The sequence below is a fragment of the Macrobrachium rosenbergii genome, unplaced genomic scaffold, assembly GCF_040412425.1.
Source record: "Macrobrachium rosenbergii isolate ZJJX-2024 unplaced genomic scaffold, ASM4041242v1 171, whole genome shotgun sequence".
NCBI lineage: Eukaryota > Metazoa > Arthropoda > Malacostraca > Decapoda > Palaemonidae > Macrobrachium > Macrobrachium rosenbergii.
In genome coordinates, this window is record NW_027100729.1 from 5,139,896 (window position 1) to 5,161,395 (window position 21,500).

The 21,500-nt window shown below is 43.0% G+C and overlaps 3 protein-coding genes across 5 annotated transcripts in view; 1 reads left to right on the forward strand and 2 right to left on the reverse strand.

Annotated features, from left to right (window-relative positions):
• LOC136838116 (gastrula zinc finger protein XlCGF57.1-like) overlaps positions 1-21,500 on the reverse strand; it is a 159,189-nt gene that overhangs the window by 48,384 nt on the left and 89,305 nt on the right. The gene's annotated exons all lie outside the window — the stretch shown is intronic.
• LOC136838118 (gastrula zinc finger protein XlCGF57.1-like) lies at positions 541-21,053 on the forward strand. Its single transcript, XM_067102965.1, has 3 exons — positions 541-842; positions 2,123-2,260; positions 19,179-21,053. The coding sequence occupies exon 3, from the start codon at positions 19,236-19,238 to the stop codon at positions 20,448-20,450; it is 1,215 nt and encodes a 404-aa protein (XP_066959066.1). The 5' UTR covers positions 541-842; positions 2,123-2,260; positions 19,179-19,235; the 3' UTR covers positions 20,451-21,053.
• LOC136838119 (uncharacterized) lies at positions 12,627-18,830 on the reverse strand. The gene is made up of 2 exons (XM_067102966.1): positions 17,645-18,830; positions 12,627-16,521 (listed from the first exon to the last, which is right to left on the reverse strand). The coding sequence occupies exons 1-2, from the start codon at positions 17,937-17,939 to the stop codon at positions 15,554-15,556; spliced, it is 1,263 nt and encodes a 420-aa protein (XP_066959067.1). The 5' UTR covers positions 17,940-18,830; the 3' UTR covers positions 12,627-15,553.

Here is a 21,500-nt window from a genome sequence, read left to right on the forward strand (position 1 = left end):
CCAACCCACAAGACACAAGCAACTCCTATACTCTGTCATGAAAACTATGAACTTCACTCTATAACTCTTTGTGATTAAAAGCTTCCCATTTCTACAATCAGTAATTGCAATATGCTTCTGAGAGCATATAATCTATTTTGTACATTGAGAAAAAGTACCAGGTTCAAAAGCGTTTGGTAGGGTTGGTTTCAATTTTGTCTCTCAGACACTAGAAAGAATGGGGTTCACAGGCAGTTTCATAAGTTTGATCAAAATGCTCTATTCCTCTTTGTAATAGCTCAGAATGTTAAAGAGCAAACTGCTTAAGAAGGCTTCAGAACTACCAAGACCATTATAGTTAAGTCTGATGAATCAATTAAAGATTGTTTTGCAATAATAAAAGACTATGAAAGAGTTTATGATAAAATAATTATGGCTTTACAGAGACAAAAAGGAGGAATAAAAGGAAGGATAGAGGAGGACGAGCCGTTGCAAAGGAAGATCCAGCCTTTTACTACTACAACTTCACTGTTTGTTTATGTTTCTTCTTCTCCCTTAATTGAGGGACGTTGACATTTCTTCTCCCTTATTTGAGGCGAGACGTCTTATTTCCGTCTCGTTTTCGTCGCAACGACGCCGGAGACGCGTCGCAGTGACGCATTTTGACCATCTATAATTATCCCTTGACCTCTCTGAAACAAAAGACGTAGGTTTTGCGTCGCGGGACAGAAATAAATAAAGGGTTTTCAGACGTAAGAGACGGCGCTCGTGGTCTCGACCTCGTGATGTACGAAGAAGCCTCCCTCAGGGGATCGATGTAGAGCGGGTTATTTAACCCCAATTTAGGTGTTTTAGGGAAACAGGTAGGTATCAAGGTTCCAAGGGGGCGGATACCCCTCTTATATAACTGAAATTGCCCTAATTCCGTCATACGTGGTCTTGTCCTGTTGATGTACGAAGCCTCCCCCAGGGGATCGATGTAGGGTGCTTATTTAACCCCAATTTATGTTTTTAGGGAACTAGATAGATACCATGGCCCTCAGGGAGGCGGATACCCCTTTCAATTTTATTAAAATTGCCCTAATTCCATCATAGGCTGGTCAGGCTAGGCTAGGCCACAGCGAGACGTCCCAGCCTAACCTAACTGAGGGTGACCCCTAAAGACGTTAGTTGTTCCTCTCATTCCTCCCGTGGCATTTGTCAGCCTAGGTTGAGTATGATCATCATTTTCTGCAGAGGAGAGGATCCCCTGGTTGCCTCAAGGAGTGCCAGATTGGGTATGATTGGTTGCCACTGTAGGTAAGGCTAGAATACCTTATATAGCCTAGGCTAGGTTACCCGATGTAGTCTAGGCTAGGTTACCCTATATAGCCTAAGCTAGGCTACCCTATATATCCCAGGCTAGGCTAGGCTACCCTATATATCCTAGGCTAGGCTAGGCTAAGGTTGTGGGAGTTTTGCGTGATAGTGTATCTGCGGGAAGTTTTGGTTTAGTTTCTGTTCCCTCGTATTTATATATTTGTCACGTTTTCCTGTAACCTCTCTCTCTCTCTCTCTCTCTCTCTCTCTCTCTCTCTCTCTCTCTCTCTCTCTCTCTCTCTCTCTCTCTCTCTCTGCAGGTTGATTTCCCTTTTAGCGCCCTCTTGGGTTTATTAACGTCTGTTGACTCTGTCCATAATGAAGGTTTTCAGCTGAAGGTTGAATGAAAGGGAAAAGGAAAATGGTATCCCTTCAGCTGCCCTGGTATTAAAACGCCCTCTTTCATTTTATTGACCAAATGTCCTTGACAAATGTTTCTCTTTGGGCCAGCACCACACTTCGCTGCCCAAATGACAGACTTCTTGTTGACCACAATGCTCAATGCAGCATCCCGTTATAGGAAGCAGGGTATACAGTTAGGTCAGTTGGACTGTTCATTTGTCCTTAAAGATGGTCTGAAATAGAAGGACAGGTAAACAGGTTTAAAGGAGACCTGTAGTCACATGAAACATCAATTATTTTACTTATGGATATATAGTGTGTTTGCTTTAGTCTGTAAGGCATTATATATTGATTGTTATTGAGGAAAACATTAATGCCTGTATACTAATGTAAGCCTGATACACTTCTTGTATATTTATAATGATGTTTCTTTATCTTGCAGATAATTTGTGACGCACCAAATGCAGACTTGGTCAGAGGTCCTCAGAAAGTGAAGTTGAAGTACTTGACCATCAAGAAGGAAGTGTGTCTCTTGGTTTTGTTGGGAACGTGTTAGGACTGCTGTCCATTTGATTTTTCTGTAAGTATTTAAAAGATTATTTGTATGCTTATGAGTACTGTCGTTCATGTATGGTTTAACGTTTAACTCTTGAGGTTAGGAACATTCTAATTGTTTAGGCTTAGCTCTCTTGGCATCAGAATTGGAAAAAGAAAATCATTTGTTACCAAGGATACGAACCTTCGTATGTTATGTGAGAGTACAGGCAGAACCAGAAATTTTTTACCATAGTGAATTTGAGAACTCTTACAGGAAATAAACCAATTACTTGCTCTTTATGTCAAAGTAGTTTTTCTCATTCTGAAAGTCTCAAAATACACATCAGACATCATACTGGAGAGAGTCCATTCACTTGTTCTGATTGTCCAAAAAGTTATACACGTTTGAATAGCCTGAAATTACATGTGAAAATTCATACTGGAGAGACTCTGGCCTTTCATTTGCCCTGAATGCCAAAAAGGGTTTGTTCCGACACAATATACAAATCCTCGGTCCTTTACATTAGCAATTGCTTTCAGGCGTAGGCTGGAAACGGCCGTTAAACTCTTGAGCAAGGTGGTTAGGGTGTAACTACCTCCAGGTATTAGGGGATACCACGCCTGCCGGATGCAAACATTCCAGTTTGCTTTCGGCCGTCATTCTGCTGGCGTGTTTTATTCTCTCTGCCTGACTGTCGTGGAAAGCTCTTATTATCCCTGTGGGATCTTTCTGTATTTTTGTTTATATATACGTGTGTTTCATATTTGTTAATACAAACCCACAATTTGTGATAACCTTGATTCCAAAGCAGAATCGTTCCCCTGCCTGTGTCTTGGGTTTGACGGCTAAGGGCATAACTGGAGATAGCGTAACCAAGTGGTAATGCTTCTCCCAGCGACCCTTATTTTAGAGTAAATACTGAAGCGCCCCTGTACTTTCGGATATAGTTTGGGATGCAATATCGTCACTCCCCTACATCCATCGGGACGTAAGAGTTAGTTCCCTTCTTGGGCTTCCGCCCTCCGTGTGTAAGGGGCATCACTAATTTCTTCCTACTTATGCTGAGTGTTAAATGGAACATCCCTGCGCTTAGAGATTTGCGGGCTGAGTGGGAGGTTTGGAGGAGGATCGTCGTCGATAAGTTCCTTCCACAGCGCCCTTGGTGGCCTCCCCTCCGTCCTTTTTCTCTTTGATGTAGGTTCTTCCCAATCTCCCTTAGTAGATCTCTCTCCTTCGCCTTCTCGCTCGCTCGTCGGGCGGAAAACACCGACAGGGGGTGAGCAAAAGAATCAAAGCGACCTCGCTAGAGTACCTCCTCCCGCTGCGTAGGGCTGTTCCCCTTGTAGCGGGAGGAGCCTCCCCTCTGCTAATCATCTTTGTTTTTCTTTCAGGTTGACAGTGAGCATTTTTCTCACACAGCAGTAGTTGGCTGGATATATCAAGAATATCTTGCATGAAGCAACCCGACATTCATTCAGTGTGGCTTCAAAGGATCGACCACAATACCTGATTAGATGACATATTTCCACGCCGGGATCGCTCTGACTCTGTTCCCGCCGATGTAGATCGATCGCTGTCATTGCTGGTTTTCATGTATGCTGTTGCAATGCTTCCTCATACGTATCTGTGGTCCATCTGCTCCTGCTGTTCCCTGTGTTATGCTCTTGTCAACTCGAAACACGACAGTCTGTGGGCTGCTCTCCTGGTCTCCTGCCGCATGCCGCCCTGATTTTCCTGTCGCTGCTATTGACTTTCAAATGACATTCTGTCCGTTGCAGTAGCTCCTGCCTTCCGAACCGCTAACGTCAGCTCCTGCATCGGATGTCCTGATCGTGCCGCTTCTTCTCCTAGTGATCGTGCCCGGGGCCACTTCCGTTGTGTTCCTGCCAGCTGCCCTGGAGCTTACGATGTCTGCCATCCTGTAGAAGATGTTGGCATGAAGGGAAGGAAGTGGCCTTGTGGAAGTGACATTCCTGGCCGTTGCAAAAACACATGCTCTCCAAACCTTTGCCATGCTCCTGCATCGGCTGTCCTGATCATTCCTGCCGTTTCTGGCGGTCGTGCCATACAGGAGAGAAAACCTTCCGTGCGTTCTGCCAGCTGTCCCAGAGGTTTTCGATGTCCGCCATCCTGTAGAAGATGTCAGCGTGAAGATGTAGGAAGTGGTCCTGTTGAGGTGATGTTCAAAACTGGCCGTTGCAGTAGCTCCTGCCTTCCTGTATGCTGCCGTAGCTCCTGCATCAAGGCTGTCCTGAAAACATGCTTCTCCTGGTGGCGGTGTCCTGGCTGTGTCCGTTGTGTTCCTGCCGGACTACCCTGGAGGTCGACGATGTTTCGTGTCCACCATCCTGTAGAAGATGTCGGCTCTGTGGAGGTGAAGGAAGTTTTCTGAACAAAGTAGTCTCAAAAAACGTCTTCTTCATCTTATCTTCGATTTCGTCTTCTGGTGTTTTTCTCAATCTTCCTCCCCACATGAGGTCTAAGGGGTCCTCTGAGTCAATCGGACAGACCTCCATCGGCCGAAGGAAAGGAATGCTGCTTCTTCCCTTGATGCCCTTGGACGTCTCAATCACTGCCTCCTTCCAAAGGCAGTGGGTCTCATGTTGGCTCTTCCCAACCTTTGGGTTAGACAGAAACCGATTCACATAGCCCTGGGCTTTGTGTTTCTGAAATTCTCAAAACACACACTGACCTCAGTTGCGATCCTTCCAGTCCTAGTCTTAGAGGTTCCGCCTCTAAGATGGGGGCTGCCAGCCTGAGATTACTTCATGAAAATTCATAATATTTAGAGATTCTTAGTACTGAATGCCATCGAGTTCCCGATCTGGTCTGGAGAGATTTTCCTAGGACCAGTTCGGGAGCAGTGCTTGAGAGAAAGGGCCGAGGCACCCAGGTGTCTTGGCTCCTCTTCCTGCCAGCACCTAAAAGAAGTCCCCAGTGTTTGCCAGTGCTCGGTCGGGTTCCCAGCCTGGTGTCTCGATCCTGTTGGTTCGAACACCAGAAGAAAGATGAGATTTGATTCACCTGATGTTCAAGAGTCCTGCGGGACTTCATAACATACTGACTCTCTTCTGGGAGACAAGTTTCTCACTGCGTTGACTGATTGTCTTGCATTCTCCTGTGGGATCTTGCGTTTTCGGGGCAAAATGCGAGAGTCACGGCCTCATCAGAGGCCACCCCTCAGTTGCCAGTCTTGGAAGTCTGCGTCTAAGACTGGTTCTGTGGACATGGCTCTTTCGATCTATTAGGAAACAAAGCAACCGCTCCCAATTTTCGGAAGTCTTGTGGGTAGCTATAATTCTATGAATCACTTATTTATCTTTTTTGGAGAGGCACAGGGACGAGAAAAAGTGCCGAAATCACCCAGGTGTCGGGGTGTTAACGATCCAGGTGTCTCGATACTGCCGCCAGCTGCTTCAGTTGCTCGGCGGGTTTGAGTTCATGTGTCTCTTCTCACGTTGAACTTTAGGGTTCGAGCATGCAAGATAGAGACACAAATTCCCCTTTGAACCTTCTTCTCGAGGGCCTCGAACCTCGAAGGAGTTTAAGAGTTCGGGAAACTAGCAATTGTTCACAGCAGACGATTCCAGCCTGCCCAGTTATGATTGTGTTGACGCAATGGCTTTTTCTCGGCCCCTGGTTATCGAGCATTCTCGATGATGAATTCTTTTCTTCGAAGGAGTTAATTCAGGTCGAGACACCAATTCCACCCCTGCCTCGACAGAATAAAGAATTCTTCTTGCCTCGGAGGGTCTTGTTTGACTGCAGTTTTTGGGCAATTCTGGTGCTAAGAAGAAGGACTTTGTCCCAATTTCGGATCTCTGGTTTCAGTAAGTCCTGAGTTGGCTCGACCCTTGGGAATCAGAACCTTTACTTGGTTCTACCTTTCTCTTTCAGAGATTTGCCAGATACCCCGGTAATCAAGGTTCCCACCAGGGCACTGACTTGTCCTTTGGACAATGGCCAAGAACTTTGGGTCTTAGTCATCTCAACTCAACCTTGAGTTCAAGCCAGCCCCCCTCAACTCCTTAGCTAAGAAGTCCTAGGCTTCAGAAGAAGATTGCAACTGCTGATGCCTGGACGAAATGATACTTATCGAGTCTCTGGAACTGGCAGCGACATTGCTGAGACCTGGGAATGGATTCCTTCAGGAGAAGTATCTATTTCCCTTAGGTCTCGGCAATTCTTTCCATCGAACTTTCATCCCACCACCTCTCCCAGTGCTCCCGATTGGGAAATGCCAGCATAGGCTAGAGCTAATTGCCTCGGTATCCTGTCATCTTGCAGAAGCTTCCCCATGGTGGAAAATGGAAGTCTGCTTCCTGTCCCCGTTCTTTCCTCTTCGATGTATGAGGAAAGAGATAGGCTAATGTTTATTGATTGAAGGAACCTTCGAATATGCTTGCATATTCCCCTCACATCTTGTGTCTACTATATTGGATTCACAGATTGAGGAATAGGCACACACTGGTAAGACCTTGTCTTGAATTTGTGTGACCGAGATGATTAGTACCTTCATCACCGTCCTGGGTTCATGGCAGCCTTTTGGCCACCCGAGAACTCAGGATGGGTTTTAGCAATTCATTGTATAACTCACTGGTTTCTTTGAACAACAAAACCACAGTAGTGGCATTTGTCGACAAACAGGAGGCAATCATTTTTTCCTCCTGTTTCATCTTGACATTTGAAGGTACTCCAGTGTTGTTCTATTGCACACTCGACAGCTCAATTAACCAGATGCATTCCTGGTGGGGATGTATTGGTAAAGGCAAGCCTGGCCTCAGGTTTGAGTGATCGGGACGGAACATGCTGCTCACTCTTTCTTCACGAAGATTCATGCAGAGACTGCTGGACTGAGAAATCCCTACCGTCCTTCTGTTGCCTCCTGCACACAAGTCGGTAGTGTTTTCTCGCTCCTCTCATACCAGACCAGGGGCTGCTCTGTTGAGGCATGCTGTCTTTTGGTGAAAACTCGATATCGACGTTTTTTCCTCCATATTTGTCCGTTTCGCTAGGGTATTCACAAACATTGCTCAACCCGTTACAGACAAATACTTGAAGACTTCTCCTTCATCCGACCTGATTGCCGAGGCATCGAGAAGAATTCCGCTTGACCCTTCCTCCTGTGCAGCTACACAAAAAGCGGTTCTTGAGGCAGTACATCCCTGTGTGTTCAGGACTGGGAGATTTTCCAGCTTTCCTTGCAAGCACAGGCTTTCTCGCCGAGTGGCAACGGATATAGCTGGATATCCCTTGAAGTCCTCTGCAACACTGTCCCAGGGACTGGATCCGTCTTTGCTGGTGGTGTCGTTGTCAGAACTTCTTGTCGGGTCAGAGTTGCTCGTCAAGTCTGGACTTCCTCGTCTTCTCCGCCGAGAGCTGCTTCTCTCCCTTTCAGTCAAGAGTTAGCTACGGACGAGAAGCTTCTTTAGTCATGTTGTCCCAGGGAACTGTTTCCTGGGTGGCATGCGACTCTCGTTTAGGGTTCCTGTCCGTGCTCTGCACTCGCCCTACGAGAGTCATCGGATAGAGGTATGCCCTCTTAGGTCCATCTCTCATCTTACCCTGGCCTTGGCATAGAAGATGGAAGAACAGGGATGGGGATCATACCTCGACTCCTTCTCGGATGTCGTAGGTGGACTCCGAATCCATTGGCATCGACTTGGCATCGACTGTCGGGTTCGTGTCCTTCTTGTTCCCCTCCTCCTTGGACTTTGTATCGATGATCCAGATCATTCGTTACTTTGTCCTATTGGGAGCTGTGGTACTTTCCAAAAGGTTCGACATTTCCTAACCTGGATGTTGTCAACGTTTTCGCTAGTACTGTCTCTCCCAAGGAAGAAGTGTCTAAGGACACATCTTCCTCCCGACCCTGAAGCGATCAAAGGAGGTACTTGGCAGCTGGCTCTTCCGCAGACGGCGATACGGTACCTTTCACCTGAGAGCTCACAAAGTCGATGGCTTGGTCCATCCCTCGCATTCGGAAGAATATGTCGGTACCACAGGTGCTGAAGGCGGGTGTGTGGTCCCAACAGACTACCTTCACCTCCTTCTACCTCCGGGATGTTGCACACAAGTCCTTGGACACTTTTTCCTTGGGTCGTGTGGTGGCTGCTCAACAAGTTGTGTAGCTTATCCAGCTCCCCTAACGGGACAGGTTGCATCTCGCCTATGTTGTGCGGTTGTGATTGGGAGAATGAATGTTGAGTGACTGGCCTCTCTTCTTTCTCCCCATCCTGGCTCTCTTCCCACGGGCAGGAGAGCGGACATGCCGTTACAAGCTGGACCGGGCGATCGAGGCAGATAAGCACATAACGGGAGCTCCCGTTCTATTTCCGTTCAGGTTAATAGAAGCAACCCCACTCCTTCCTCTTGCAGGGGGAGGAAGGAGACCATGACTATGAGGCAAACCCAATGCTTGTATTTGCCTTATTGTCATCCGACGTCAAATTCTTCCTAGCCTACTTTGCATGAACTGAAGTTTCCTCTTTCATGCAAAGGGACCCAGAAGTCTGACAACTGATCCTGCGTTTCTTACAACCCGATCTTTTGTCAGAGGCAGTTTTTCCCTTCCTCGCTCTCACGACCAGGAAGGGAAGACAAGGTGGTGAAGTCCAGTCAGTTCAGAGAGACTTTATCAGATTCCTCCCTGCAATCAGTGAGTCTCTAATGTAAAGGACCGAGGGTTTGTATATTGTGTCGGAACAAATAACAATTTTTAAAAAGTAAATTGTATTTTTCCTAACTATACAAACCCGAGGTCCTTTACACTTTCATGCCCACCTCATGCCACCCCTCAATCTGTACCTGGGCCAAAGGCAAACTGGAATGTTTACATCCGGTCAGGCGGGTATCCCCGCCTACCTGCCGGTAGTTACTGCCTGGTAACCACCTTGCTCAAGAGTTTAATGGCCGTTTCCAGGCTACGCCTGAAAGCAATTCCTAATGTAAAGGACCTCGGGTTTGTATAGTTAGGAAAAATACAATTTACTTTTAAAAATTGTTATTTTATCATTCCTCTGCTCTCAAAGTACAAATGAAACCCATACTGGAGAGAAGCAGCCATTCACCTAGCCGAAGGAGTTTTTCTCTATCCCATGTTCTTAAAAGGCACATGGAAACTCATACTAGATAGAAATGATTTATGTATATGCACTGGGTGTCCAAGTAGCCTTTTCATTAGAACCACCTCAAAATGCACATGCAATTCGTATTAGCAAAAGGTCATTCTTCTGTAGATAGATTTGTAAGACTCCCAACTCATGAAGGAAAAATGCTGTTGTGGTGGAATTCAAAACACAAAAAAAAACACACAACACTCACCCTAATCCTCGGTTGCTGGGAGATGGATTAAGGCCCACGGTCGTAACACATACAAAACCACAAAACAAAAACTTAAAACCGACACAACAAGGAAATGCAAAAAAAGAAACAGAACACACACAATAAAACAGCACACCAACAAGAAAACCAACAACTCCCGGAAAAGCATACGGAAAAAACTGTCCAACACGTAAACCCACTGACCGGCACTAGCTCTGACTAAAGACTCTCAACAACAAAAAAATCCTTCACATTCTCACAGAAAGACAGCGCCGTAAACAAACTTCAACTAACGACCCTTATCCCTCTTCCAACAACCGAAACACTCACTAACGACAATTACACTCGCTCTCTCTCTCTCTCTCTCTCTCTCTCTCTCTCTCTCTCTCTCTCTCTCTCTCCTCTCTAGTTCTCCCCCGTTTTAGCATTTCCCAACCAATACTTTTCACACTACATTCATGTTGCCTTACGCAACACCCACGGATGCTCACTAGCAGGTCCTCTAGAACGCGTTCGCGGGCAAGCAATCATTCTCTCAGACTCGCTTTCTCTTCCAGCAACATTCAGATTTACATTTTCTCCCCCATTCACTCTCAGATTCACGCTATCTTCTTCACTATTACCACTCAATTTCATCCACAATCTCATCTATACCCTCTAAGTCATTCCCAAATACCTCCCCCAATTCTTCAACTAACCCATCCCATTCGCTCATTGACCTTTCCAATTCTTGCAACGATTCATTCATGCTTTCAATCGCTCGTATATTACTGCTACACTCTCTTACTCTTACACTTTCGCTCACCTCCAACCGTTCACTCAACCCCTACACGTTCAGTCAACTCAGTTATATCAAACCCGCATATGCTATACGTTCTATTCATACCATCCCATTCATCCGTATTACATCACTCATTTTCACTTTGGCACTCACACCCTATCACACAACTTACGATCATTCCGTTCACTTACGTTCTTCCCTTTCTTACGTTTCCTACCATACTCTATCAAAACCAATTGCTGATCCTCCATACACAAGCTCTCATGCATACAGGCGGTCCCATTCGTTTACTTTCCGTTCTTAAATCGTTTTTCGAAAATCGTCAAAAATCATAAGAAAACCTTACTTTTAATGCTCTGGGTGCATTGAAAACAAATTGCTTTTATAAAAACCTTCAAATTATGATTATTCTGCCGTTTTGGGGCCATATTTCTTCCGTCATGCATAACTTGGTTCAATTTCTGATGAATATATTTGAAAAGCGTTCAACCATTTATACTGCCTGGTTCACCCACATTCAACCATTTATACACCCCATTCTCTCTCATATTCTGGTACATCCTTCCATCTACGCAATTGGTTGTGATGCGCTCGTATTTCTCTCACACTACCATCTACACATACTTCCCCTACAACATAACTAAGCCCACTGGGACCAACTTCCAACACTTCATACGGACCCTCAAATTTTTCATGCACTTTATTTACATTCAACCGCCCTTTCTCGATTACTTCTTTCAACACTTTCTCGCCCACCTTGTAACTTTCAAACCTTTCATGCGCCTTCTTCCATACCTCCCTATCATTCTCAGATATACCCAATCTCGGTCTCACTATCTTTTAAAAATTTAGCACATATTTACACAGAGACATACCAATACCCTTATGCACGGTGGCGTTGTATACCCACAACGCTCGCCCAACATTTACATCCCAATCATTATCACATTTACTCATCATACGTAATATTTCTGTCAACGTTCTCACCGTTCGTTCCGCCAATCCATTCGCACTGGGCATATACGGCGTAGAGTACACATGCTCTATGCCCCAATCACGCAACATTTGCTCAAACTCCCATCCAACAAATTCAGGCCCATTGTCACTTAACATTCGCGTCGGCTTGCACACACACATTGGCAACATCACTTGACCCACCATTCTCACTACAGTCTCACTCTTTTTGTTCCGAATCGCTACTGCATATGCAAACTTACTCAAATGATCTACTATTACAACCATTCCCACATGTCCTCTAGCAGTCACAGGCAACGACACACAATCAATCACAACCATCTCAAATAACTTTCATCTGCAATCGCAACACAGGTGGATTCGCATGCACACTTTGATACTTACCCTTCTGACAGTCCGCACACGTAATCGCTACATCCGTGCAAATTTTATTCAATCCAGGCACATACAATCGCTCTCTCATACATTCCCATAATTTATTTTTCCCCAGATGCCCAAACCTATCATGCACTAATAAACACATACCTTCCCCATCCCATATTCCTTCCTGATGCATCTTCCATACAAAAACACTGGCACTTCTTACTCTTACACCCTCTAACACACACTCTCTTAACATACTTATTCTCATGCACTGATTTTGCATCTGCTTAATTTCCTCTTCACTCAACAAATCATTTTCACTCCTTGCAATATCTACCATACCTACAAAACTAGTTTTAGACAATCCCCCTCCTTTAACCTTCGTTATTTCCCTGCCGCCCTTTCCTAAAATTCCCCTCCCGACATCCACACTTATATCATGCATTCTCATAAAATCAATTCCTAATAAAAACATGTTGGCATATCATTCTCATCCATGACTACAAAATTATGTATTATTTCAAATCCCCCTAACTGAATTTTTAATTGTACCTCCTCCCATACTGACACACTCCCTTGTCCCAAACCATGTATCCTTACACTCGTTGATTTTCTTTTTACATCCCAATCGCACCTTTCCAATTCACTCACTACTGTACTACTCACTAACGACACTTGTGCTCCCGTATCTACCAAACTACAATATTCACTCTGATTCACCACTACATTCATTACTAATTTACCTTTCGCTTCATGCATACACGCTCTCATGGCTACATTCACCTGCTTAGCTTCCTCACAACCATCCTCATCGCATTCATCTTCAACGATTTCCTCAACCGTACCCCTTATTCCCTCATTTTCCTCACAATCACCTTTCTTAACCAGCCAGCTACAATTATCCTTTCCACATTGAACATTTAAAACTACATTCACCATTTTCATTCACCCTTTTATACATATTCCATCCAAAGAACAATCGTACTGTATTTTTAAATATTTCAGCCACTACCAACAACACTTTCACTGCCTATTCCATCCAAAGAACAATCGTACTGTAATTTTAAATATTTCAGCCACTACCAACAACACTTTCACTAACTTTTCCTCCTCATCTAATTCCCTTCCTTCCTCGCGCTCTCCTCCTTCCGGCATTTCATTCATCACCTTTTCACGTAACTCATTCATGCTTGCAGGTACTCCGTCAATCAACCCATTTGTTTCCAAATTACTCAACCCCCCCAACAGACATTCCCACACTCGATTCTCCCCTACATACTGTTGTTTTACCACAAATCCTACAGGTACTCGGTCCGGGTCCCAGTCGCTCCTAACCCTATCATCTTGTTCAGTCCACATACGCGACATAGCATCTGCAACAACATTCTGTCTACCTTGTACATACTCTACCTTAAAACTAAATTCATTCAAATCCTCTATCGTTCTCGCAATTCTAGCATTCACACTCTCCTTTTTAACCATATATACTAGCGGTCAATGGTCTGTCCGTATTACAAAATCTACCCCATACAAAAATACTTTCAACGCTTTCACACAAAACCTTATAGCAGCCAATTCCTTTTCAATCACCGAATATTTCAACTCTGCCCTTCCAAACGCCTTGCTCACATACGCAATTACTCTCAATTGTTCTTCCCCATTCGCCTTCTGCATTTGTTCCAGGCATCACCCCATTCTATATTTACTTGCATCCGTATACAGTTCTAGTTTACTCGTATTCTCACTATAGTCCGGGAAAGCCAACGTCACGTCTCTTGCAGCCTCCTCTTTCAATCTCTCGAACCCTTTGATCATTCGCTCATCCCATTTCAATCTTACACAATTTCTCTTCCCCGTCCATTCAGTCAGTGGTTTCCCGATCCCCGAAGATCTCTTATAAACTTCCTTCCAAACTCAATTAAACCTAGAAATCCTTTCAACTCACGCACGGTCCGGGGACGTGGAAATTACCTTACCTTGTTCACGAACTTATCACTCTTCCTTACACCTCTTCCACTCACCATATGCCCTAGGAATTCCACCTCCCCAGCCAACCAAGCACACTTTACAAGTTTTACTTTTATTCCTACTTCTTCCAACCTTTCTAACACTCGTTCAAGCAGTTCCATATTCTCTTCTACAGTCTCACTCGCAATCAAAATGTCATCTATAAAAACAGTTACCTTCTTGCGATCAAACCTGGCCAGAACCACATTCATTGCCCTTTGGAAGGCAGCAGGAGCATTAGCCAGTCCGAAACTTAATCTTCGGAACTGGTAGTGGCAGGAACTACTAGAAAAGGCCGTAATATGCCTGCTCCCCTCCTCCAGAGGCATCTGGTAATAGCCCCTTACCAGATCTAATTTTGTAAACACTTTCATTCCATTCATCTTGTACACACAATCAGACACCACATTCATCGGGAATCGCTCTTTCACAGTTACTTCATTCACCTTCCGATAATCCACGCACATTCGCAAACTTCCATCTGGCTTACGTACCGGTACAATGGGGCTATTCCAGGCGCTCGTACTCCTTTCAATCACTCTCACCCTCTCAAGCTCCTCACACTGCTCCTCTATCTCATGATTGGTAGACGGAGAAAAATGTCGGGGACGCTGATATATGGGGTGTCGTCTTCCAGAACTATTTTAAATTCTGGAAGCTTCGATCCCCCAAAATCCTCGTCTCCATGACTCAACGCCCCCTGCCTATCCCACAACATTCTCCTCAATCGTTCTCTTACGTTATCACTTACATTTTCATCTACCTTTACTCTTTCTTTCAACTCCTCATACGTCCAATCATTAACTCCTTTCAAATCACCTGTCATCACCTGCCGTACCTTCACGTACCTCTCATCATCCACATTCACCAATGTACGTAATATTCCCACGCAATCTCCCTCACATATTCCTCGCACCCGCTTCTTCCTGACACTCGGCAATGACGTTATATATACCCTCGGATCTCCCATGTTCAAAACCCCCATCATATACACACACATTTGCCCTGACTAATTTATTTATGTCTATTCCCTCAACCACATACAACTATCATTGTTGGCTATCCCGAGGCTATCCGGCCATGCCACTTTCACACTCACAACTTCTCCAATCTCATGTGGCACTTTTACCCTCTCTGTCGCAATTACAGGCACTCTCTTCCACAATTTTTGCTCAACCCTACCATCCTTCCCCAAATACAAATCTCCAAGCACATTCCCTTTCATACGTAATTCAATTACATTCATACTAGGACGGACCACCATCCCACATTTTTTTCAAAAACTCACATCCCAATAAAATATCATATTTATCATTCGTACTCTCAATCACACAAAAATCACTTTCATCCATCATTACACCCCCAATTTCTAACCGTTCACACACTCTTCCAGCCACTGCTACCCCTAAATTTCCAATCCCTCTTACTTCCCCCTGACAATTCCTAATTTCACACGTATTCCTCAATTTCTCACATCCATTCTTAAATATGACATTCATACTACACCCAGTATCTACTAACGCAATCAATCTTACTCCCTTACAACACACTTGCACACTCATGCACTCGTCAGTCTTTCCAGCAAAACCTCCCTCATGCAACAACCCCTCACATACATGCATCACACGCACTGCTTGCATCCTGGAGGATCCACCCATTTGAACCCCCTTCACACTCAGTTTCCCGAATTCGCTGTCACAGTCACCCTCTTTTGTCTACATACACTTGATACATGCCCTTCCATTCCACATTCGACACACTTCGCTCTCGGTTCTGAACACATTCTCGCATAATGTCCATTCTTACCACAGCTGCCACATATTACATTCACTCGGGTACCCCTACAACCATTAGCAATATGACCCACCTGTCCGCACCTGTAGCATTTAACCCCCCCTATCTTTCATACACTCACTTACCAAATGTCCCGATTGCCCACACCCGAAACACGTTCCTAAAGCCCACCTACACTCATTCTTTGTATGTCCTTCCTTTCCACGTCTAAAACACTTCACTCGACTTCCACTCACCGACCTTCCCCTTTGTACACTACTATCCCTAACCCGTCCAACCCGTTGTTCCCTTACAAACCCACCATTCATCCTCACTGGCACCTCCACATTACTTGCTCTTACGCTCCTATCTATTACACTATCTGCCATTCTCATTGGGCCCCTCAACACTGCATCCCTAAAGCTTCCAAACTCTGGCACTCTCTCATCTACCCCAGCCCTTACACTCACATTTCTGCTCTCTTTTATAACCCTGTCAAGCTCATAATCTTCTACAATTTCCAAAATTTCTCCCCAAGTCAACCTTTCACTCGTCCATCTTTTCTTCTTCCGCTTCAAGTTCACAAATTCTCTAACTCCATCTGGCACTGTCCCTAACAACTTTCGTACTAACTCCTTACATTCATTTATCCCATCATCCCCAAACTTCTTCCTCGCCAACGTCTCCAGCCTACAAGCATACAGTGACAAGGTTTCCCCAGCTTTCATTCTTGCCTCATCAAATCCATTCTTCCTCTTATACTTAACACTCGCTTTCATACGCCTCGCTTGCTCAACTAGTCTAGCTTTCACCTTGTCATACTCAACATCCCCTACACTCATAATAACCCTATACATATCAAGCAAGAACCCAGTCAAATATTCTCCTAATTCTCGTGCCCACACTCTCTTACTCTCCCCATACTTATCCTGACAAAACCTTTCATACTCCTTAAAGAAATCATGCACATCCCTACTTCCATACTCATTATACCTTTCACACCGGGGTACCTCCCTCACATACATAGCCTTTCTCACTTCTTTCTCACTTTCACTCTCACTTTCGCTACTTTCACTCTGTCCTTTCATTAGGGATGCACCGATACCAAATTTTTGGCCGATACCGATACCGATACCAACTTTTAAAGCCGATACCGATACCGATACCGATACCTGTTACCTCGATATTACTGTTATTTAGGAGAATATATATTGTTACTAAAATCATTTTTGTTCACTTGTTATTGTATATTAAAGGTTCAAAAGTTGAAAGGTCATATAATAGGGTTATATAAACAATTTCAAAGGCATTCCCTCTCACTAAGCTGTACAGTTGTCTTGTGAAAAATCTTTAGTAATGGTGACAATTATGAGATGAGATTCCATGAGTGACCATCAAGTGAAGGAAGGAAGGCTAGGAGAATCTGTGCAGTGCATTGCTATTGCCTTCTTTTGCTTATAGATAAGGTCTATCATTAAATAAGTGCTATTTCACCTAGTTGAGACATTTTGGATTAATTTGTGTTGTGGAAGATTATTCTGTCGCTGTAGATCACGTAGCTTACTGCAAGCTAAAGGAGAGTGACTAAAATGGCCTACAATCATTTTACGGTTTGCAATTATATCTTTTATAACTCTGTGTTCAAAGATACAGTCATTTCTGACGAGCTAAAGAGTATGCAAAAAACAAGAAAGACCATCATATTCTGTACCTTCATTTCCTTTGACTATATTTGCTCCATTATCTCTGGTAAAAAGATGAATTTTATAATCTGGGATGTCAGAATCCTGAACTACTTTATTAATCATATTAGTAATATGAATTGCAGCGTGTGAACCTAAAATATAACCATACCTGCACTGCACATGTTCAAATAGTACCTAACTCCAACAATGGCAATGACTAATTGCTGGTAGAGGTAGACATAACCATAGTTAATTAAAATTAAATTAAAATAATAAATTGTTATATACACTGTAAAGTATTAAGATACCATCTGTTTTTAAAAGATGAACAATGAACCTATATTCAATGATAAGCCTATACTGTATATAGTTTGTTTGGTGGGCTTTGTTAATATATATATTTTACGAAACCTAAGAAGATTTTAAATTCCTATACTAGTGACAAAAGTATCGGCTGGTATCGGCCAGAAATTCACCGATACCGATACCACAAAAACTAGCCGATACCACCGATCCTACCTTTCATACCCTCTTCCGAATACAAAGAGTCCACTTCCACACTTACATTCATCTTACTCATTACACTCTTCTTCCCCTTCTTTTTATCCACTTTTATCCATTCACCTCCATCCACCTCACTACCACTACTATCTTTACCCTCTCCCTTCTTTCCTGCCTTTCCCACTTCCTTACCCTTCTTAACCAGTTTCCTTTCCTTTTCCCTTCTTCTCTTTTTCTTCCCCTGAATTATCCTTACTTTCCCTCTGTTCCTTCCCTTGCTTTTCATTCCCCTTTTCCTTACCCTGCCTTTCATTCTCTCATTTCTCACTTCCTATTCCCACATCTCTTTCATCACTCACGCTTCCACTCACTTCTTCCTCCTTTTCTTTCTCTCTTGCCCCTTCACACGTTCCAGAGAACCTGCATCCAACAGCCCCTTCTCCAAAAACACCCTTGAACATACCTTTCATCATTTCTTCCACACCTTTCATCATTCCCTCCAACTTTTTATCCATCCTCTCTTCTGACTCTTTCATCTCCCCTTTCATTTCCTCTTTCGCTCCTTTTACTAATGATCCCATCTCTTCCAACTGAAGCCTTAATTTCTCATTCTCACTCTTTAACCATGCATTCTCCTCTCTTGACAGCTGCAACTCCTCTCTCAACCTCACCAGTTCCTCTTCCATCCTTTCCTCCAGTCACACTACCAGCCACCAATCTTAATTGCAACTGTAACACCAGTTGCCCCACGTTGGGCGCCAAATATAATGTGGCAGAATTCAAAACACAAAAAAACAACACACAACACTCACCCTGATCCTCGGTTGCTGGGAGATGGATTAAGGCCGCCGTAACAACCACAACCGCAAACACAACAAGGAAATGCAAAAAAAAGAAACAGAACACACACAATAAAACAGCACACCAACAAGAAAACCAACAACTCCCGGAAAAGCATACGGAAAAAACTGTCCAACACGAAAACCACTGACCGGCACTAGCTCTGACTAAAGACTCTCAACAACAAAAAAACCCTCCTTCACATTCTCACAGAAAGACAGCGCCGTAAACAAACTTCAACTAACGACCCTTATCCCTCTTCCAACAACCGAAACACTCACTAACGACAATTACACTCGCTCTCTCTCTCTCTCTCTCTCTCTCTCTCTCTCTCTCTCTCACAAAACGTTGGGAAATGCTAAATAAAAATCCATTCATCTCTCTATACTGTTCATATGATTGTCAAAATTAGAGTAAGTTAGGAATTTGTGGCAAAGGCAGAAGCTGCTGCTTGAACGTCAACCAACGTTAACCCGAATAACATTGATTCCAAACAGAATCCAAGGATGCCATTTTATTTCTTTTGAGACAAATTGTGTCCAGATGGTCATTGCATTGTGATACTTGTTTTTCCAGAGGATGCTTATTTTAGGGTTGAAATGAGCACATACTGTACTGTAAAACATGAAATTATTTTGAATTTCAAATTCTGTTTTTGTTATGAATGGTGCTATTCAGAACATGTTTTTCTCAGATTTTTTATTTATTTCAGAGTATTCCAAAGAAAGGAAAATTTCAAGAGATCCTAACTAGGATTTGAGTATTGTAAATGGAACATCCTGTGGAAATGTCATTAATCAAAGAAGATTTGCAGAATTTGGAAGAGGATCTTCCTGAAAACACAGATGAAGACCCTTTATTTGCAGAGCCCTTCTTAGAAGTCAAGGCAGAACCAGAATTTTTCGACTGTAGTGAATTTGATGTGAACTCTTCATCCCAATCTATTACGTACAAGGACACCTCTCCAAGCTGCAATGATGAAAGTGGAAAGAAGACCTGTATTGTAGAAGAAAACAGACATTTGGTTAGAACAAAAGAATTTTCAAAGAGAAGCAACACAGCAGGGAAGCGAATAACTTGTGCTGAATGCCAAAGGACATTTTCAAAGATGTCCCACCTGAAATACCACATGACAACTCATACAGGTGAGAAACCATATACTTGCTCTGTATGTCAAAGAAGTTTTTCTCTTCAATCTCAACTCAAAAGGCACATGAGAACTCATACAGGTGAGAAACCATATACTTGCTCTGTATGTCAAAGAAGTTTTTCTGATCAAAGTACTCTCAAAAGACACAAGAGAACTCATACAGGAGAGAACCCTTATTCTTGCTCTATATGTCAGTGGAGTTTTTCTCAGCACAGTAGTCTCAAAACACACATGAAAAATCATATGGGAGAGAATCCTTATACTTGCTCTGTATGTCAAAAAAGTTTTTATGGTCAAAGTCACCTCAAAACACACATGAGAACTCACACGGGAGAGAAACCTTATACTTGCTCTTTATGCCAAAGAAGTTTTTCTCTTCAAAGTGATTTGAAAAGACACATGAGAACTCATACAGGAGAGAAACCTTATACTTGCTCTGTATGTCAGAGAAGTTTTTCTCGACAAATTAATCACGAAGCACACATGAGAACTCATACAGGAGAGAAACCTTTTACTTGCTCTGTATGTCAAAGGACATTTTCACTCAAGTGCCAAATAAAATCCCACATGAGAACTCATACAGGAGAGAAACCTTTTACTTGCCCTGTATGTCAAAGAAGTTTTCCTCGTAAAAGTAGTCTCAAAACACACATGAGAACTCATACAGGAGAGAAACCTTTTACTTGCTCTGTATGTCAAAGAAGTTTTTCTCAGCAAAATACTCTCAAAACACACATGAGAACTCATACCGGAGAGAAACCTTATACTTGCTCTATATGCCAAAGAAGCTTTTCTCAATCAGGTCATCTAAAAACACATGAGAATTCACACTAGACAGAAACTGTATACTTGATCTTTGTTCTGGTAGTTTTTCTAATTCTGAAATTCTCAAAGTACATACTGGAAATCATTGTAGAGAGGACATTCTCCAGTCCTAATGTCAAAAATGTTGGACAATTTCAAGTGCTTTGAGATTACTCATGAAAATTCATAATATTTAGAGGGCAGTTTAATGTACTGAATGCCAAAAAGGTTTTTAGTATTCCTCTACTCTCAAAAACCTTATGTGACCCCATATTGGAGAGAAGCCATTCACGTCTCATGAGTGCTAAAGGAGATATTGTGAATCAAGGTGTCTCAAAAGGTGTGTGAAAACTCATACTAGAAAAAAGTTGTACACACTATAAGCACTTGGTTCCCAAGAGTATTTTTTCATTAGGTCCATCTTGAATGAATGTGTTAACTCGGAAGAAAGATGTCATTCTTCCACACGATGTTCAAGCAGTTTTTCTCTTGTAGATTCATAACATACGTGAGAAGTCATGGACAGTAGACATTGTTCTTTTACACTGTGTGTTATATTTTTGTTTTGTAATCTCCAAATCACAGTCATTGTTAATCTGCAAATCACAGCCATTGGTTCTGAATGCCAAAACAGTGTTTTCAAGTGTCAAAATGCACAAGCAAAGCTATTCATCAGAGGTGATGTTCAGTTGTCCTTAACAGATTTATTAAGGTTTGCATCCCAAACTAAGTTGCACTGGGTATGAAAATAATTATTGTGAACTTATCTGCAAAATCTGTAAAAAAAAAAAAAAAAAGAAAAAGCAACAGCAACCTAGGGGACTATAAAAAGTAAAATCCTTATTTGTATTTTTAGGATCCAATTAGTTTTTACAGGGAAATTATTCTGATTCTGTGTTGTAGATGGTACTATTGAGAGCGTTTACTTATTTTTTTATATATATTTTATTTCAGAGCATTCCAAACAGGAAAATTTGATCAGACCCTAACTAGGATTGAGTATAGTACGTAGAACCTCCTGTGAAAGTGGAAGATGAAAAATCGTTATCATTGCTCTTTTTGTATGATTTCTAAGTTAAG

Excerpts from the sequence above, each read along its gene's own strand:
- LOC136838119 (XM_067102966.1), bottom strand. The coding sequence starts at position 17,939 with ATGAAAGGCAGGGTAAGGAAAAGGGGAATGAAAAGCAAGGGAAGGAAC. Across the intron at positions 16,522-17,644 it reads TTCGGAAGAGGGTATGAAAG|GACAGAGTGAAAGTAGCGAA; the intron begins GTAGGATCGGTG and ends CCCTAATGAAAG.
- LOC136838118 (XM_067102965.1), top strand. The coding sequence starts at position 19,236 with ATGGAACATCCTGTGGAAATGTCATTAATCAAAGAAGATTTGCAGAAT.